This window comes from Typopeltis vanoorti, chromosome 9 (genome assembly GCF_054136105.1).
Source record: "Typopeltis vanoorti isolate ZY-2024b chromosome 9, IOZ_Tvanoo_1.0, whole genome shotgun sequence".
Taxonomy (NCBI): domain Eukaryota; kingdom Metazoa; phylum Arthropoda; class Arachnida; order Uropygi; family Thelyphonidae; genus Typopeltis; species Typopeltis vanoorti.
In genome coordinates, this window is record NC_143557.1 from 47050150 (window position 1) to 47068280 (window position 18131).

Genomic DNA, 18131 nt, shown 5'->3' on the forward strand with positions numbered 1-18131 from the left:
GAATTTCAGCTGTTTTAACGTTCCTCACATTCAAGAAATGGATAACCGACCTGATTTTACATGTGGCGGGCGATTCGATTTTCTTAGACATTATATATACACACACCAAGAAGCATATGCACTGCGAGAATGTCTGAAAATGGCATCAACGCCTTGCTAATGAATCAACAAACTCAGCATGCATGTGCACCATTGCGATCGCAGCGCTGTAGTAAAAATATTTAAAAATGGAACTTACTTTCTGGACGTCCCACTTGTGTATATATATATATATATATATATATATATATATATATTAAATAAGTTAGGAAATTATTGACCTTTATATGTGGCATTTTTATGAATTGTCTTTTAATGTTTAATTGTCATTCTATGAAATGGACCAGGTTCCACTTCAACTGGACCCAAGACCAGTGTGGGTTAGTATTGTTTACAGATGAGTCTTACTATAATCTTCATTTTTTTCCTCCCCTTTTTTCTCACCAAAGTGTTCCTGTGACTTTAAACATTGCTTAACTTTCCTTCTCAAAAAAACTTAAAAAGAAAAAACATTTTAAAAATAATAGGTGCTTATAGCTCACACTCACTTTAACTCTTAAGACAATGAATGATAGCAGTGTCATAAGGAGTAATGAATTCTTAGTAAAGGTTCTGTAAAATTTCTGGAAAGAGTATTACAGATGATTTTAACATGAGGTAAATTGTTTAATTTGACTTTCATTTTCCTACACTACATTATAATAGACACCCAAATACTGTTATGTTTGTTATCTGTTGATGATATGATTTATTTTGTTAAATAAAACTGAAATTGGGGTGACTTTTCAAAAAAATCCCTGTAAATTAGTTTAGTTTCCGTAATGATTTGAGGCTGTGTTTTAATTTATTTTGTATTTATTTCAGGTTGTGACATTAAGCATTGGCACCCTGCATGCATTGTATTTAGCTCCAGATGGCGTTGAATGGAAGGAACATGTTATTCTACGTCCTGCTTTGGTATTTTTGCCACTTTTACCTTTGGCTTTGCCTTTGTTTTGGATCTTGCTTAATGCCTGTGGAATGGCTCATCTTTTAGCTGTAGTACATGTCTCTCAAAGTATACATGTAAGAAAATTTCATTTTATAAAAAATAGTTATGCCGTTAAGTTGAATATAGTAAAACTGGAACATAAATAAATTTGTTATATTCCATTTTTTGTTTTTTGTCATGGAATTTTTAGCAAATTCCTTTCATGCTTTTGCGGTTAAGGAAAATGGAACATATTAATTAACACAATGGGTTTCAAACTTGGGAGAATGATATTGTTATTGTTATTTTTGGGCAAAAATGTTATTGTTTATTTTTGGGCACAACTCCTGCATGTATTTAATATTCCATCCACTTTTAGTATTATTGTGTCTATAATTGTGTCTGATAATTGTGTCCTATCAGAAAACTGTAACATCTTAGTTTTTAAGAAAACTGTAGGTCAACATTGTTTTATGACAAGTTTAGGGGATGTAAGAATTTTTTTTACAAAAAAAAAAAAAAAAGTGGGGGACATCTCCTTAAAAAGTTTGAAAACCATTGTACTAACATTAAACATTGAAAACGTTGCTTATTTTAATTTGCTTTCTTGTTAGTATATTAGACCTCACCTATAAACTTATTAGACTAATTTTATTATTAAACTAATTCATTCTGGTCTTATAAATTAAAAAAAGTAACATTATATCACTATTTGAAACCGGCTTTGTCTCTTCATTTACATTTTTGTTACTGAATGTATGATGAACTTTGATGTCTCATCAGTCTGTAATAGCCAAATCCCCTATCCTGCACCCTCTCATTGGTATGCCTGTTAGTAGCTGTGGATATCTTATTCAGCCAGCAGCCATTAAGCTATTAAGCTGGAGAAATCTAGGTGTAATGCCTTCACCCTTCCATACTTCTTTTAGAGGAATGGCTAAGCTTCTAGTACTAAATAATACACTTTATACTAGATGAATTTTGCTTTCTTCTATAGCACCATCACTTTTGTAAACTGGAAGCTCGAAGTGGCCAAAGAATATGTGTGATTCCAGAATGCTGATCTAGTTTCCTTCCCTCCCCCCTCCCAGTTTCCTGATATTTTTTGATAATTGATGTTTTTAGTTTCATCAGGCATCAGATTTTCTCAACATTTCCTTTGGTAGATAGCTTCCATGTCAAGTAGCAAATAATGTCACAGCCACTATTCTGCCAAGTGTACCCAGAGGAGGTCTGAGTAGTGGTATTTATGTGTGTGTGTGTGGGGTGGGGCTACTTTGTTGAGTCAGATAACATTCTTCCACTGTATAATTGAGTAAAGAATTCATTGCTGCATATTCTGTGTCCTTTCTAATTTCTGCTTTCCTTCCTTACACTCCAGGAAAAGTTGATAAAGATTATGTATGGGGAAAATAAAAAAATTATAGCAAAAAAATGTTGCAGATGCATTTCATGAAGATATCATCTCGAACTGCATTAGACAGTCAGACAGATTATTAATTTAATTTTTTTTCCACCTTTTACTTCAGCTGTCTTTTAATGAATTAAAGGAGTGTTGGAGTGTTACATTATATTGATACTAGAGATCAGCTATAGAATGTCAGCTGTTTATTACATATGCTTATTTATTATTTTTTTTTTTTTATAATTTCAAATTAACTGTTTCCTTGCACTGCAAATGTAATTTGATACACATTACAAAATATCTTTTAAAGTTATTAGTTAGTAAAATAACTTTTTCCTTTTGCCACTCAGCTTTATGTATTATATTCTAATGTCGTCCATACGAGTATGGATGGATGAAATACATAGAACCAAGTGTATGGATGAAATACATAGAACCAAAAACTGAGAGAAGTCTATACTCAAATATTTTTAATCTATTCTGCACATCAAGTATAATTTGGTCTTGCTTTTTCAAGTCATCCATCACCATATGTTTTTCATAAATAATACACATATTATATTCTTCCTGTTTTAACTATTTGATACTTTCCACCACCACAGTGATTAACCTTTGACACCTTGCAATGCATGTGCTCTACTCTGCTCACAATGCACAGGCAAAGTAAACTGAGAAGTGTTTGCATTGTGCAGTTGTTGTACATGTATGCTAAAAGTTAGACCCACAGTTACATGTGGATCTAACTTTTTTGAACAAGTAACCCATTTGAACGGTTTGAGGGCAGTTGGTCCAAGATTTTTTGTCATTTTATAAGTTTGTCCAACAGAACACTTGTCCATTCGGACATTTCGTCCAATCTCAATTTGTCCCATCGATGTCAACTGACTATTATTGTCACCTGTGTCAACTGACTAATCTACTACAAGTTGCTGTGTAACAGATAAAATATAAAAGTTACCGTGTGCAGATGAATGGGGATTAAAGATAAACGTTGTTAAGGGCTGTCTCGTCCCGTTATTGCACCCAACAATTTGTGGGCTGAGCGTAATGAGCGTTGGCAGAAGGAATGGGGATAATGGTGTGAAATATAAAATGAAATATAAAAGTTGAAGCTGGATGGGGATTACAAATAAACGTCATTGTGGGTAGATGAATCGGGATACCAGTTCCGTCTTGCTGAAATCCCCATTTATCTACCCACATTGTTTTATCTGTCATCCCCATTCATTTGCTCACAATCATGAAGCTTTCCCCACAACAAATTTTGCATTTCATCCCCATTGATCTGCCTACGACAACTTAGACCTACACGCACTCTGATTCGACATGTAAACCGTTCTAACATGGCAATAGAAAGAAGTGAATAGAATTAAGTAAAAGCATAAAAGATGAAATTTCTAACTGCAAACAAAAAAGTAGAAAGAATTTTGCAATAGACTACATTCAAGACTGGAATATTATCAGATTGTTAATGAACACAACGCTTCCGGATACTACTGATCACTCTTTGAACACATCTCTTCAGTAATTAAACAAACACATGGCAAATATACTTAGCCAAACATTACTCTAAAGCACAGGAAAACTGCAAAACATCTGCTAACACAATCCAGAACCTATCATTCTGGAGACATCTTTACACAGGACCTTTCAATGATAGAACTGGAAACAGCAATTAGTCGAACTGACCCTGTTAAATCACCCGAAATTGATCTTTGGACACATGATTAAAACATGGGTAAAATAGCTAAAACTGTCTTCTGAAGATATTTAACACTTCCTCACATGTCGTTGGACAGGAAAGAGATCCTAACAAAATATCAAATTATTCAAAAAGTAAGCATTTCCCAAAGTTGTGGAAATTTTCCTAGGTTGCGTAAATACATACAAAAGGTAAGATATTGTCTGCGATGAAATTTACCAATTTTGTCGTGAAGTGATTTCAAGGAAATTATCATAAATTTAATCATCCACTTAACGTTAAAACATAAGAAAACCAATGAACGAAAACTGTTGCGTTAGTAACTATGCCCTACATATTTCTAATTAGGTTTATGGATGATCACACATCTAAATTAAAGATTTATTTTCTAATTCTGTTATTAAAATGGTCAAATCGATTCTTAGGCTACCTAGATTTTTCCTCAGTGAAAATGCAAGAGTGATTCTGAGCCACTTGTTTTTATTTCTACAAATTTCTACAGGATATGCATGTGATCATTTAATTATAACAAATCAAATAAGGAAACAATATAATTCTGAAATTGATGTGAAACAGTATGTGAAAACGAGATAATGGATTTTGAAATCTGCAGCGTTTGGAGAATTTAGTCTTCCTCATCGACTTGCTCGGCTGGATTCACCTTCAAATGATAAGCGATTGACCAATGGTACAGGTAACATGTTGAGTCTGTTTTCAGCCTTGTACTGAGGATATTGCTGTACTAGGGAGAAAATGCATTCTTGGTTACTTGGGTACAGTCTATTCACAGGAGCCCTGATGTTTCATTGACCTCCAAGAAGGCATGTTATATCTTGTTTGTTCTGCTCCTGTTCCTCCTTCAGGGAATTGATGAACCTCCAAAGTGATGGTAAATCACCATCAACTTTTGGAATTTATTATTCCAACCTTCTACAGAATTTTTGGTTCTCTGTGTCCCATTGATGACCAAATCATTGACATTTCATACCTCGGGTGGAAAGCAAGGGTTTTCCGTCCCCCTGTGCCCTCGAGCTCGACGCCTTCTAATGTAAACACATTCAACATACTCTATCATTCCTTCCAGGTCTTCCGAAACACTCTCTGCAATGTAGTCAAATACCTCGAGTACGTCGTCGATCGGCACGAATGGCAAGCCGAACAGCATTGATGCTTCTTCACGTATAGGACTTCCTGCAACTTTATACTGCTGTGACAGAACCAAAGCCGCCATATGTCACCAAAGAGCCTCAGAAAAGTGAAAGAGACAACACTTTATATTTGCATTAGGAAATATCTCCCGTGCAGCATTCATATTCGCCAGCTCGAAATCCATCATAACAGTATGCGGATTCACAATGATTCCTGCTTGTTTTGCAGTGTTGACAATATGCTGGTATATTGACTGATATGTAGTCTCAGTTTTTGCCGGAGTTAGAGCGTACACCAGAGGCATGACATGCTCTCGAGATATTCCATGCATAGTTAACAACTGAGCAAATTGTGAGGGTGCAGTTTTAAATGTGTCATTGGAAAAGATAATGTCACTTGCTCCGAGTAATCTTAGGTTCTCCGTTGTGGTAAAAACAAGAAGACGATCCTCGTCCTGTTCACCAGAATCATAAAAAAGAAATCTGTCATGATTTAACATTAGTTGATATTCTTCCAGTATCTCAACGCCAACCAAACTTGCAGGAGTACGAGGCCTCGCAGTGTTCTGCAATCTGTTGACTTGCCTCCGTAAACTATTCCTCTCCGGCAACATAAGTAATTCTTCATCTTGCTGAACTTGTCCTATAACCATATGCATAACATGTGAGGGTGGACCATGCATATTGTCTTGCACCCTTCTCTTCAGAATATTTTTAACTTTCCTAACTTCTCTGTCCATGCCTGATTCATGTTGGTGATCCTCCTTGCCGTCTTTGTACACCACAATGTTGTCTAAACTGGTAGTTGTGATGCACCTAGCATTGCAACTATCACAAACCTCGCATCGCCAATACCATCTAGTCTTATTCTTGTTATAAGAGTGAAAATGATAACAATAATTTTGAAGATAAAGCATTGGTTTACCCCTGTCACTCATCACAATTTCCACCATATTCAGCACTGCCAAATTTTAAAGATAAGTTACAAAAAAAATTTGAACGTCAATCGACTATTATTAATGATCACAAGTTACTTATAACTCCTTGGACTAATCTCAAATCCAGGTGCTTTCAGAGTATTTAATCCAGTTATTTTCAAATCGAAATAGGATTGGACGAATAACCTCAAACCAGTGCTTTCAGGGCATTTAGCCCAATTATTTTCAAATTGAAATAGGATTGGATGCAAAACCTCAAACCCAGGTGCTTTCGATTGGACGAAATGTCCTACTGGACGAGAAAAGTAATGGATGAAATAGGAGTGGATGAATAAGATTGGATGAAATGTCCTACTGGATGAGAAAAGTAATGGACGCAATGTGGGAATGGACAAGATTTTGATTGGACAAAAATTATTGGATGAGCTGCCCTGAAACCATTTGAACAGTTGCATGTTCAAAAAGCTGCAAAGCTTTAAGCTGCTTAAAGTAATGGCCTGAGATTAAATATCCAATTATGATGTGAAGTTTAAATATGACTTTACTTTATAATATGACCCATATACATAATGAATAATAGTGGTGATAATGTTCCCTCTTGTCTAACACTTGATTCAACATCAGACAAATTTCCTGTAGCTCCTTCACATATAACTCTGACTTACAACTCAAATATAAACTAAGTATTACTTGATGTAAAGTTGTTCAAAACAGTGTTTTGAACAACTTTTCTGTTGGTACCTTGTCATATGTGTTTTCCATATTTACAAAACTTAAATACAGATCCTTGTTATATCCCATGATTTCTCAACTATTTGTCTTAAAGTGAAAATCTGATCCTGACAAACTCTGTTGGCCTGAATCCAGCTTTTCTTTCTCCATTCTTCCATTCCACAGTTTCTCTTACCCTTCTCTCAAGTATACTTGTATAAATATGAATAGCAACACTTAGAGAAATTCTTATGTAATTCGCACATTTATTTCATTTCCCTTTTTATAAATGATTACTATGAGAATTCTACCCCAGTTATCCAGAATTCGACCCTCTTACTAGGTTTTCTGCATTGCACAGTGTAACTGATGCAGAACCTCTATACTTCCATACTTCCATGAATATCATCTTATCCAGGTCTAGTTTTTGATGGCTTTTTCTCCTTCAAGTAATGATATGCATTATATGATGCTGTTTATGCTTGTTTCATTTAGCATTCTTTCAAAGTAAGAGGTCATGCTGAAAAGTTGTGCTAATTACCTTGAAGGAATAGAAGTAGAACCATGTAACTTAAACATTATTCTACATATTCCCCATGAAGTGTTATACAAGGTGTGATAATTTAATTCCTGGAATGACAGCGTTGCCCATTTGACGATTTGGTTGGAGTCACATGAGTAATCTTGTTTGTATGTGTTTTAACTAATGCATGTGTATACCTCAAGCCAATAGAGCCATTTGCTAGTTGGCTATTGCAAAAACAATAGAGAGCTGTGTGTAAACTTTGGCATAAAAATGTGTGATCGAAATTTGGAGGCGCCATACTAACATCAAATTTTGTGTAAAGATCGGGAAAAACTGTTTCATTATTATTATTATTATTATTATTAAACAAGACCTCATGGAGTCAAAGACTCATCTAGGAGGTCCTTTTATCTCACACACATCTCATCATACCGGGTCTTAAACACATTCAAACTCCCTGCAGACACCACACTCTCAGGCAAGGCATTCCAATCATTCACAACTCTGCACGAAAAAAACCTGCCTCTCACTCCCCTACTCACACCCTCTTTATACAGTTTCCAGGTATGACCTCTGGTTCTCCCCTGATCTCCCACTATTCTCTGTAGAACTTCTCCACCATTGATCCTATAACAACCCCTTACCAACTTGTAGGTCTCTATCATATCTCCCCTCTTCCTTCTCTCGACTAGACTCTGCAAATTACATCTTTTCAATCTTTCCTCATACTTGACATTCCAGAGGTCAGAGACTACCTTAGTCAGTCGCCTTGGGACCCTTTCCAACATCTCTTCATCCTTCTGAAAACCAGGTATTCTTTCAAAGTAAGAGGTCATGCTGAAAAGTTGTGCTAATCACCATGAAGGAATAGAAGTAGAACCATGTAACTTAAACATTATTCTACATATTCCCCACGAAGTGTTATACGAGGTGTGACAATTTAATTCCTGGAATGACAGCGTAGTTCAACAGCTTTTCAACAGCTCCAACGTACTGAAACGTTGGAGCTGTTGAAAATGCCATATGGTGTGGTTGCTTTGAAAAAGTCAAGTGTCTTTGAGTGGCATAAGAGATTCAAAAGTGGGCTTGAAGATGTGAGCGACAATCCCAGAAGTGGGCAACCAAAAACAAAAATGATGGACGCAAATGTGAACAAAGTGCGAGATTTGGTACGGTCTGACAGACAATTATCTCTGTGATTAATGGCTGATGAATTGCAAATGAATCGAGAAACAGTCAGGGTTATTTTAACTGAAGAATTGGGTGCGAAAGATTTTGAAAGAAATCATGACAATGTGTGAAGCGATAGTGCGCTCATCATGAGAGAGTTTCTGGCCAAAAAATCGATTACTGAATTATGTCGTCCTGCTTATTCACCCATCTTAGCTCCCTGTGATTTCTGACTGTTTCCAAAATTAAAAACTGCACTAAAAGAATAAAGATTTTCTGACATTGCTGATATCCAGCATAATGTGATAAAGGAACTCAAGAGTATTCCGGAAAAATAGTTCCAGGCCTGTTTACAAAAATGGGAACACTGTCTAAACTAGTGTATAAATGCACAAGGGGACTGCTTCGAAGGTAACAGTAGCCACTAATGTATAGTTCAGAATGTAGGTTTTTACAGGTGCATTCCGGGAATTGTCACACCTTGTACACTTGTTACAACATTCCTGTGTTATTTGAAATCCTCTGAGAAAAAGTCTTTCCCTTGTTGCAGAAACCAGTCCTCAGCTACAGATATGACTTAATCATCTGTGGTAAATTTTGTTCCTTTCAAGTGTTTCTTTAAATTTAGGAATAGGAAATAGTGAGATGGGCCCATGTCTGGCAAATGTGGAGGGTAATGCAGACATTGAAAGTCCAAGTTATGTATTGTTTGTTGGGTTTCTTGAGGTGTGAGTAAGTGCATCATCCTGCAAAAGCAACATGCCTCTGCTCAGTTTCCCAAAGCATTTTTCCTTCACTTCCTTCAGAGCTGTCAAATAAGCTACTGCTGTAACAGTTTCACCTTTTTTTTGAGGTACTTGGTAAGGATTACACCATCCATATCCCAAAAGACAATGGCAAGATCCTTCCCTACTGATCTTTTGTGTATGGAACTTCTTTGGCCATGGAGAGAGCCTTTGTGTCTCCACTCCATTGACTGTTGTTTGGTCTCTGGGTCATAGGGATGTCCTTGAGATGACAGCACACATTATCTCTTTTGGTTGGCATTCAATTATTTGGGGATCCACTTCGCTGAGAGCTTCTGCATGTCCAGATGTTGGTAGATAATACCCCCCAACTCATTCTCCAGATATCTCCAGAGTCTTTGCAATATTTTTGACCGTATTCGTCTGTCCTGTATGCACTGCACCAATGGTTCAGGTGTGATCGCTGCGGAAGGTCTGCCTGACCTTGGAGCATCTGTTGTCTCAAGATGCCCAGTTTTAAACTTGGCCACTCATCTGGCAACTGTTGGATATGCTGGAATACTGAATGAATAGCCAGCTGAATAAATTTATATGAAATAAGAGAGAAATCAACCAAAACACGAAACTAGTAGCATACAAGGCAGTGTTCAAACCAATTTTAAGTTATGGATCTGGGAGTTGGTTAGAAATAAAGGAGTTGATCAAAGACTAGGAACTACAGATATGAGGTTTCTGAGAAAGATTATGGGAGTGATCCAATGGCATCAATGGGAAAATCATATTAAAAATGAAATTAGAAAGGAACTTGACATTATTAGCATTCAAGAAGGTGTCAACAGAGCTAATCTAATATGGTATAGACACTTAATTAAAATGGGTGTGGAAAAGTTAGCAATACAGGTGTTTCATGCCAAGATGGCAGGAGGGAGGGAGAGAGAGAGAGAGAGAGAGAGAGACCCAGAGAAGACCAGTGTCTAGGTGGATTGATTAAGTCAGAATTGCCTTGGAAGCATAAAATGTTAGATAATACATTATTGGAGTGCTCACAATTAATAGACTGATCATCATCATCATCATCATCAAACTCCTGCCATGTACCCTCAAGGGGTGTACAGGATATGATAGTACTACATGAAAAAAATTACATCATTATTAATTTATTATCTACAATTTTCCTCCAAATCAGTCTGATACTTGTCAACACTCCAACATTATCAGATATTATATTTCTATCGTCTAAAGCAATTTGTACCGTATCAATCCACCTATATCTTGGTCTTCCTCTGGGTCGTTTTGCTGCCAACCTGGCAGAGAACACTTGTTTTGCTAATCTTTCCTCTCCCATTCTGTTTAAGTGACCATACCACCTGAGATTAGCTCTGCTAACGCATTCCTGGATGCTGACAATGTCAGGTTCTTTCCTAATATCATCGTTTTTAATATGATATTGCCATTGATGCCATCTGTTCACACCTATAGTCTTTCTCAGGACTCTCATATCTACCGTCTTTAGTCTTTGGTCAAGTGTTTTACTTCTGACCCAGCTCTCAGATCCATAAGTTAAAACTGGTTTGAACACTGTCTTGTATACAGCTAATTTAGTGTTCCGACTAATTTCTCTCTTATTCCATATGAATTTATTCAATTGACTTCCCACCATACCAGCTTTGCTGATTCTGTTGTCTATTTCTATATTTAATTTACCATCTTCAGTAAAAATCGTGCCTAAATAGCTGAAATGTTTTTACTTGTTCCACAGGTTCTCCATTCACAACACAGTTGGCATTTTCAATGATACTGCCTATTTTCATTGTCTTTGTCTTTTTATTGCTGACCTTCATATCATATCTATTACAACAGCTATTCAATTTAGTCAGAGAATCTTGCAGACATGTAGCGGATTTAATTAGAAGTATAACATCATCCGCATAAAGCAAAGAGCTGACATTAACATCTCCAATTTTGATATCATGTTTAATACCACTTTCCTTCATAATGTGATCCATATAGATAATGAATAACAGAGGAGATAATGTACATCCTTGTCTCACACCAGATTTAACATTAAACCATCTTCCTGTACTTCCTTCAATTCTAACTGCTGACTTACAACTCAGATAAAGACTAAGTATTGCTTGATATAATGCCCCATTGACACCATATAACTGCAGCATATTGAATAGCTTCTCTCTTGGCACCATGTCATATGCCTTTTCCAGATCGACAAAACTTAAATACAGATCTTTGTTATATTCCCATGATTTCTCAACTATTTGTCGTAAAGTGAAGATCTGATCCTGACAGCCTCTGTTTGGTCTGAATCCAGCTTGTTCTTCACCAAGCTTTTCTTCCACAATTCTTCTCAACCGTTTCTCAATTATACTTGCATAGATCTTGCCAGGAACACTCAGTAGGGAAATACCTCTGTAATTCTCACATGCAGTTTTATTTCCCTTTTTATATATGGGTACTATGAGAGCTCTACTCCAATCATCGGGAATTCGTCCCTCTGTCCAGGCTTTCTGAACTATGCAGTGCAGCTACTGTAAGACTCTTATACCACCATACTTCAGCATTTCTGGTCGAATATCATCTACTCCTGCTGCCTTTCCACATTTCAAGCCTTTGATGGCTTTTTCTACTTCAAGTATGGATATGTATTCCTGACTGCATGCCTGGTCAGTGTGTTTTACCACTGTGCTGTCATCACTGCTTGTTTCATTTAGCAGATTTTCAAAGTAATTACTCCATACTTCAAGGATATCTTTTTCTCCCGTTTTCATGTCACCTTTATCATCTCTAATTCCTTTTATAGCACTCTTTCCTCCATTCTTAAGCTTCTTCAACAACCTCCAGAATATTTGGCCACCTTCTTGATATTTATTTTCTATATTCTTGCCAAAGTCCTCCCATGACTTTTGTTTAGCTAGTTTTACACAGTGTTTAGCATTCTTGCATTTGTCTCTATATTCTCTAAGAGCACAAGCTGACTTATTTGACATGAACTTTTGGTATGCTTTCTTCTTTTCCTTTACTGCCTCTTTAACTTCCTGTGTCCACCAGGGAGTTCTGATTTTTTTATCTTTACCGACAACCTCACCACATGCCTCTCTGGCAGAATCAATCAATGTTTTCTTCAGAGTTTGCCACTGAATCTTCAAAGTTTGATTCCTGTTCTCAAACTCTTTCATTTTTTCTTCAATAATCTTTGTGTATTTTAGTCAACAGCTCACATCTGAGAGCTGCTCAACTTTTATTCGCTTTAAAACTTTCTTACATGTTATTCTTTTCAATATGAAATTCAATTTTATCCTGCTCAAGACTAAATAGTGATCACTTCCAATTTCAAATCCGCTGTACACTCTGGTGTCCTGCACCAGGGAGAAAACATCACTATCAACAATAACATAGTCAATGAGACTTTTCTTATTCCTAGCCTCTTCTCTCCATGTGAATTTGTGCACATTTTTATGTTGGAACATGGTGTTAGTAATAACCAGTGCATGTCCTGAGCAGAAATCCAACAGATATTTGCCATTATTATTAGCTTTGCTCTTTTCTCCAAATTTTCCCAAAATCTTTTTGTATGTCTCACAATCATTTCCTACTCTGCTATTTAGATCCCCAACAAGGACCAACTTTTCATTTTTCATTGTGTCAGTTGCTTTTTCTAAAGCCTCAAAAAATTCCTCCACTTCTACCTTAGTAGAACCTTCTGTGGGACCATAAGCACAAATAAGTCTCATTTTCCAGTTCCCCATTCTCATATTTGCTCACATTACTCTACTTGAGACTGACTGCCATTCAAGAAGATTAGCCTCGTATTTTGTGTTGAATACTATGGCTACTCCTTCTTTTCCTTGATTGTCATTGCCTGAATATAACATTTTGTATTTATTGCTCAGAAAGATCTCACCAGTTTTGGTCTTTTTTTGTTTCAGTCACCCCGATAATGTCGATATGGTACTTATCTAATTCCACAGCTAGCTCCATTTCTTTGCCATTAAGGCTTCTTACGTTGATAGTACCGATCTTTAACTCTGGTAATGTTGAGTTGGGGTTTATTTTCAGATTTGTTCCAGTAGCTGACTTTTCGCTGTTCGCCCTGGTTCCCTGGCGAAAACAACAGGGCCTTGTTTAACCGGGCGACGCCCCAGCCGACGTGAAATTTTGTCATGTTGTACCATCATTCTATATTTTGATTTAACCAACAGGAATACAATTTGGTCAGCTAAATCCCAAATTGACACCCCATCCTCGTCCGTTCAGTATCCAAGTAGATACCCAACAGGGTGCACCACGAGAAGGTGAGGATTGGACATTAGGTCAGAAGCCCTGGTCGGTTCTCTGCATTCCTTTAAAGGCTATGTGGAGGTCTCCTCTCACTTATACAGCTTTGACCCTTAAGCACCCCTGTGCAACTTCATTATTATAGCAAATCTCAAAATTAAGATAGAGGTATGCAACTGGAATAAAGAAATGGAAAATATAATAAAAATCAAACAAAGACAGCTATCAAATATAGTTAAATTCCAGGAAAACTAAGTCAAAAGAAGATTATCAAAGAAACAGCGAAAGAGGGAAAAAACACAAAGAAATATGGAAATGCCATAACCAAAAACTTAAAAACTAATAAAATGCATGAATAAAGAAATCTTAATAAGAAATAGTAAAATCAGAAACAACAGCCTTAGAAAAATGTGTCAATGATTTTTCTAATCTCTGGACCAATGATATGATATTAAAAAAAGCAATAAAGGAAAGAACTGCCTAGCAGAAACATTGGAAAAATCCTTATCTCATGGAAAAAATCTAATCAATTCAACACACACAAACACACATGTCCAAACCCTAAGAATGAACCCCTATTTCTGAAAATTATGAACCACAAATTCAAACTAATCAGCTTGTGACAATTTGTATAATTGAAAATTGAGTAGAAAGTGGGTAAAATTCAAATTTTCGAATTGCACACAAAGGAATCAGGTGTTAGTACTCAACAAGATAAAAAGCAAAAGGCTGCACTAAGCACATTGTGTTTGAAGGAAGCTCTTCTCATGAAGTAATAAAGTTGCAAATTACCATCATCATCATCATCATCAAATTCCTGCCATGTACCCACAAGGGGTGTACAGGATATGATAGTACTACATGAAAAAATTATATCATTACTAACTTCCTATCTACAATTTTCCTCCAAATCAGTCTGTTACTTGTCAAGACTCCAAAATTATCAGATCTTATATTTCTATCGTCTAAGGCACTTTGTACCGTATCAATCCACCTATATCTTGGTCTTCCTCTGGGTCGTTTTGCTGCCAACCTGGCAGAGAACACTTGTTTTGCTAATCTTTCCTCACCCATTCTGTTTAGGTGACCATACCACCTAAGATTAGCTCTTCTAACACATAGACTGATTTGGAGATAAATTGTGGATAGGAGATTAATAATAATGTAAAACCAATCATGTAGTGCTGCTCCCATAGTAAGCTAACACAGCATATCAGTTGTTGTCAAGAGCAAAATACAGGAATGGATAGATGGAAATATGATACTGTATGGGGAACAGCATGGTTTGTGAAGGGTAGGTCATGCCTCAGTAGCTTGCTCATGTTGTATAATTCAGTGACTCCTGAGTTGGATAAAGGCAATGGGTTTACATTAATACTGCTGGACTTTGCAGAAGCCTTTGACAGGATATCACATGGAATTCTAATTAGTAAACTGCAGCACATGGGGATGGATATAGGGTTGGTGAGGTGGATAAGAGGGTGGTGGATGGAGAGATATCAGAGAGTAGAGCCCAGAAGGAGGCCTTTGTCTGGTGGTGTACCACAGGGCTCTGTTCTTGGACCCCCACTTTTTAATTTGCACATTAATGATATAGGAAAGGATCTGAGAGGAACTGTTTACTTGTTTGCTAGTGACAAAGTTGCATCATTAGTAGAACAGTAGTTTATACAGATGATGATAAAATTTTGTAGAATGATCTGGATAGACTGGCAGTCTGAGGAAAGGAGAATGGATGTCAGTTTAATGTGGCAAAATAGCATAAGATTGTGCATTTTGAGGTGAAAAGATTACCAGCTGTATACCACATTGGTGGAACTGTACTCCAGGAAATTGTCGAAGCCAGAGATTTGGGGGTGTTAGTAGATAGGGAGTTAAAGTTTACAGGGCACATAGCAAAAGTGGCTAAAGCAACTCATCAGATTATTTAGAATACTTTTGTGAGCAGAGACAAGCAGGTTATTATTCCTGTTTATTGAACACTGATAAGACCTCTTGACTACTGTGTGCAGATCTAGTCATCAGGAGTTGTTGATAATGAGGAAGAGACAAGTGACCAACATAGTTTCAGATCTATGGAATAAACTGTATGAGAAAAGGTTACAGAAACTGGTTGATAGGCGACAAGGAGTAATATGTTGAAGATACCAAGCTATTTTAAACCTGGTTTTTACTACATTTCCCAAGTAAGCAAACAGACAAATAAGTCAAGTTTGCGCCTGCACATAATGCAAGTCTAAGTGACCCGTAAAGTAGTACAAGTCTAGGCAACTCGTGGTAAAGTTGGAATGAGTTCTGATCACTATTCTTAATATTTACCCTTAATGCAAAGCCCATCTCCTTGAGGAGATGTATGATGCTGTGCATTAAAGGCAAGGGGCCACTACCCAGACCGGTTTCGACCTTTATTGAGGTCTCATCAGTGGGAGCCAGGCTAGGAAATACCAAGGTTAAGTAATACAGAGCTTATAAGTATTTTACCAAAACAAGTTACCAAAAGGTGCTTTGACCTTATTAAATAAAACTCTCAGGATGAGAGATAGATGTAGAAAGTTTTTTACCTTGGGTATAATATATGTTAAAGATACCAAGCTATTTTAAACCTGGTTTTTACTCCATTTCCCAAAAGCAAACAGACATATAAGTCAAGTTTGCACCTGCACGTAATGCAAGTCTAAGTGACCCGTAAAGTAGTACAAGTCTAGGCAACTTGTGGTAAAGTTGGAATGAGCTCTGATCACTATTCTTAATATTTACTTATGTGCAGGCACAATATTTACCCTTACGTGCAGGCACAAACTTGACTTATTTGTCTGTTTGCTTACTTGGGAAATGGAGTAAAAACCAGGTTTAAAATAGATTGGTATCTTTAACATATATTATACCCAAGGTAAAAAACTTTCTACAAGGAGTAATATGATTAAGACTTACAAATTACTGAAGGGGTTTTGCAAGATCAATTCAGAGGAAATTTTTCAGAACAGATGTGGAGTTGGGAGAACTAGAGGCCACCCTTGGAAACTGAGTAAGAGTGCAGTTAGTAAGGGTGTTAGAACTAGGTTTTTGCTTGGAGAGTGGTGAATGAGTTGAATAGGTTGCCAGAGTCTATTGTGGATGCCATTACTGTGAATGAGTTCAAAGCAAAGTATGATAGGTACTGAGCAAATGTTGGATAATGCTTGACATGATTAGGACCTCTCTCGATGAGGTAAAGACTTGATGTAGTAGCCCTTATTAATTATAATAAAACACCTCTTGGGTGTACATATCAGGAAATTGATGATGATAATGATGAAAGTAAATTACTTATCAATCAGAATTCAAGAGTATTCTTGTAGCCATTTAGCTCTCAGGTGAGTACTAGTGTAAATCAGGATGGTAGGGATAGTAAAGTGTTTCCTTTTAACAGCACACTGAAAGAGATGGTTCTTCGAGGCTTATCATAATAGAGAATGAATGACTGATGCAAGAAAACATATCTATTAATAAAAATTATAAAAAAAATGATTTTATAAATAAAATTTCACTTAAAAGGATGACATTAATTTCTTATTGCATGTGGGTTTTATTTATTATTTTTTTATTTTATGTTAAAAATACTCATTTTTATTTAAAAATGAAACTTTCTTCATATTTTATTAGCATTCTATGGAACTTTTTGATGAACTTGAAGAATCAACACCACCTAATCTTTACCATGCAGTAACATGTAAAGAGGTCAAGTACTATCTTTTTGATCTTCTTATGGGAAGGAAAGGTCATTTGTGGCGTTCAGCTAATTTGCTGCAAGTATTGGGTAGCATCACTGTAAGTATCCATTGATATAAGTATTAATTATTGTGTGTTTTATATAACAGACTGTTTTTTTATTTGTTATCAGTATTTGCTTCTTACTTTTTATTTTATTTCCTGGTGTGGGACTGTTGATTGGAATATGTATTTTATGACTTTTTCGGGTTTTTCAAAGTTGACTTCAGATTTTAAGATATTTCAGAAAGTCATTCTAATTCTGCTAAATGTTCAGCTGTGATTCGATTGCCAAACTAATCGAATCCTTGATGGACTGCTGTTCTAGTTATTTAGGTACGTAATACGACATTTAAAATCATATTAGGCAGGGAGATGTGTTAAAAGCTGGTGTGTGTGTGTGGGGGGGGGAATCAAGTCCACTACTTTCTCAGAAAAGTATAACTTCCAATATCATCCCAAAAATTCAAATTCTTTATACTATTTGACTTCCAAAAATGAAGAGGGGGGGGGGCGGTCGGGGAGGTTGAAAAAGGGGAATGCTTTCATACTAAGGACAGTATTAATTCTGAGGGATTAACAGTTGTGCTTTAATTTTTTTCATTCTTAAACTTTTTAATTCTTATCTTTAAAATAAAGTTGCTTTGATTCATTATCTTCGTTGTTATTGGTTCCATTCATGTTTGATTTTGGCAGGATATATATTTCTGTGTTAACATCAAGTCTGGCATCACATACC

At 36.3% G+C, this 18131-nt stretch overlaps 1 protein-coding gene across 1 annotated transcript in view; it reads left to right on the forward strand.

Moving 5' to 3' along the window:
* The window catches only part of l(2)k05819 (transmembrane protein 94-like protein l(2)k05819), a 740582-nt gene that overhangs the window by 104543 nt on the left and 617908 nt on the right, over positions 1 to 18131 (forward strand). The window contains exons 4-5 of the mRNA XM_090398052.1: positions 904 to 1104; positions 17288 to 17452. Of these exons, the coding sequence (XP_090254178.1) occupies positions 904 to 1104; positions 17288 to 17452 (366 nt within the window). The remainder of the gene's footprint in view (positions 1 to 903; positions 1105 to 17287; positions 17453 to 18131) is intronic.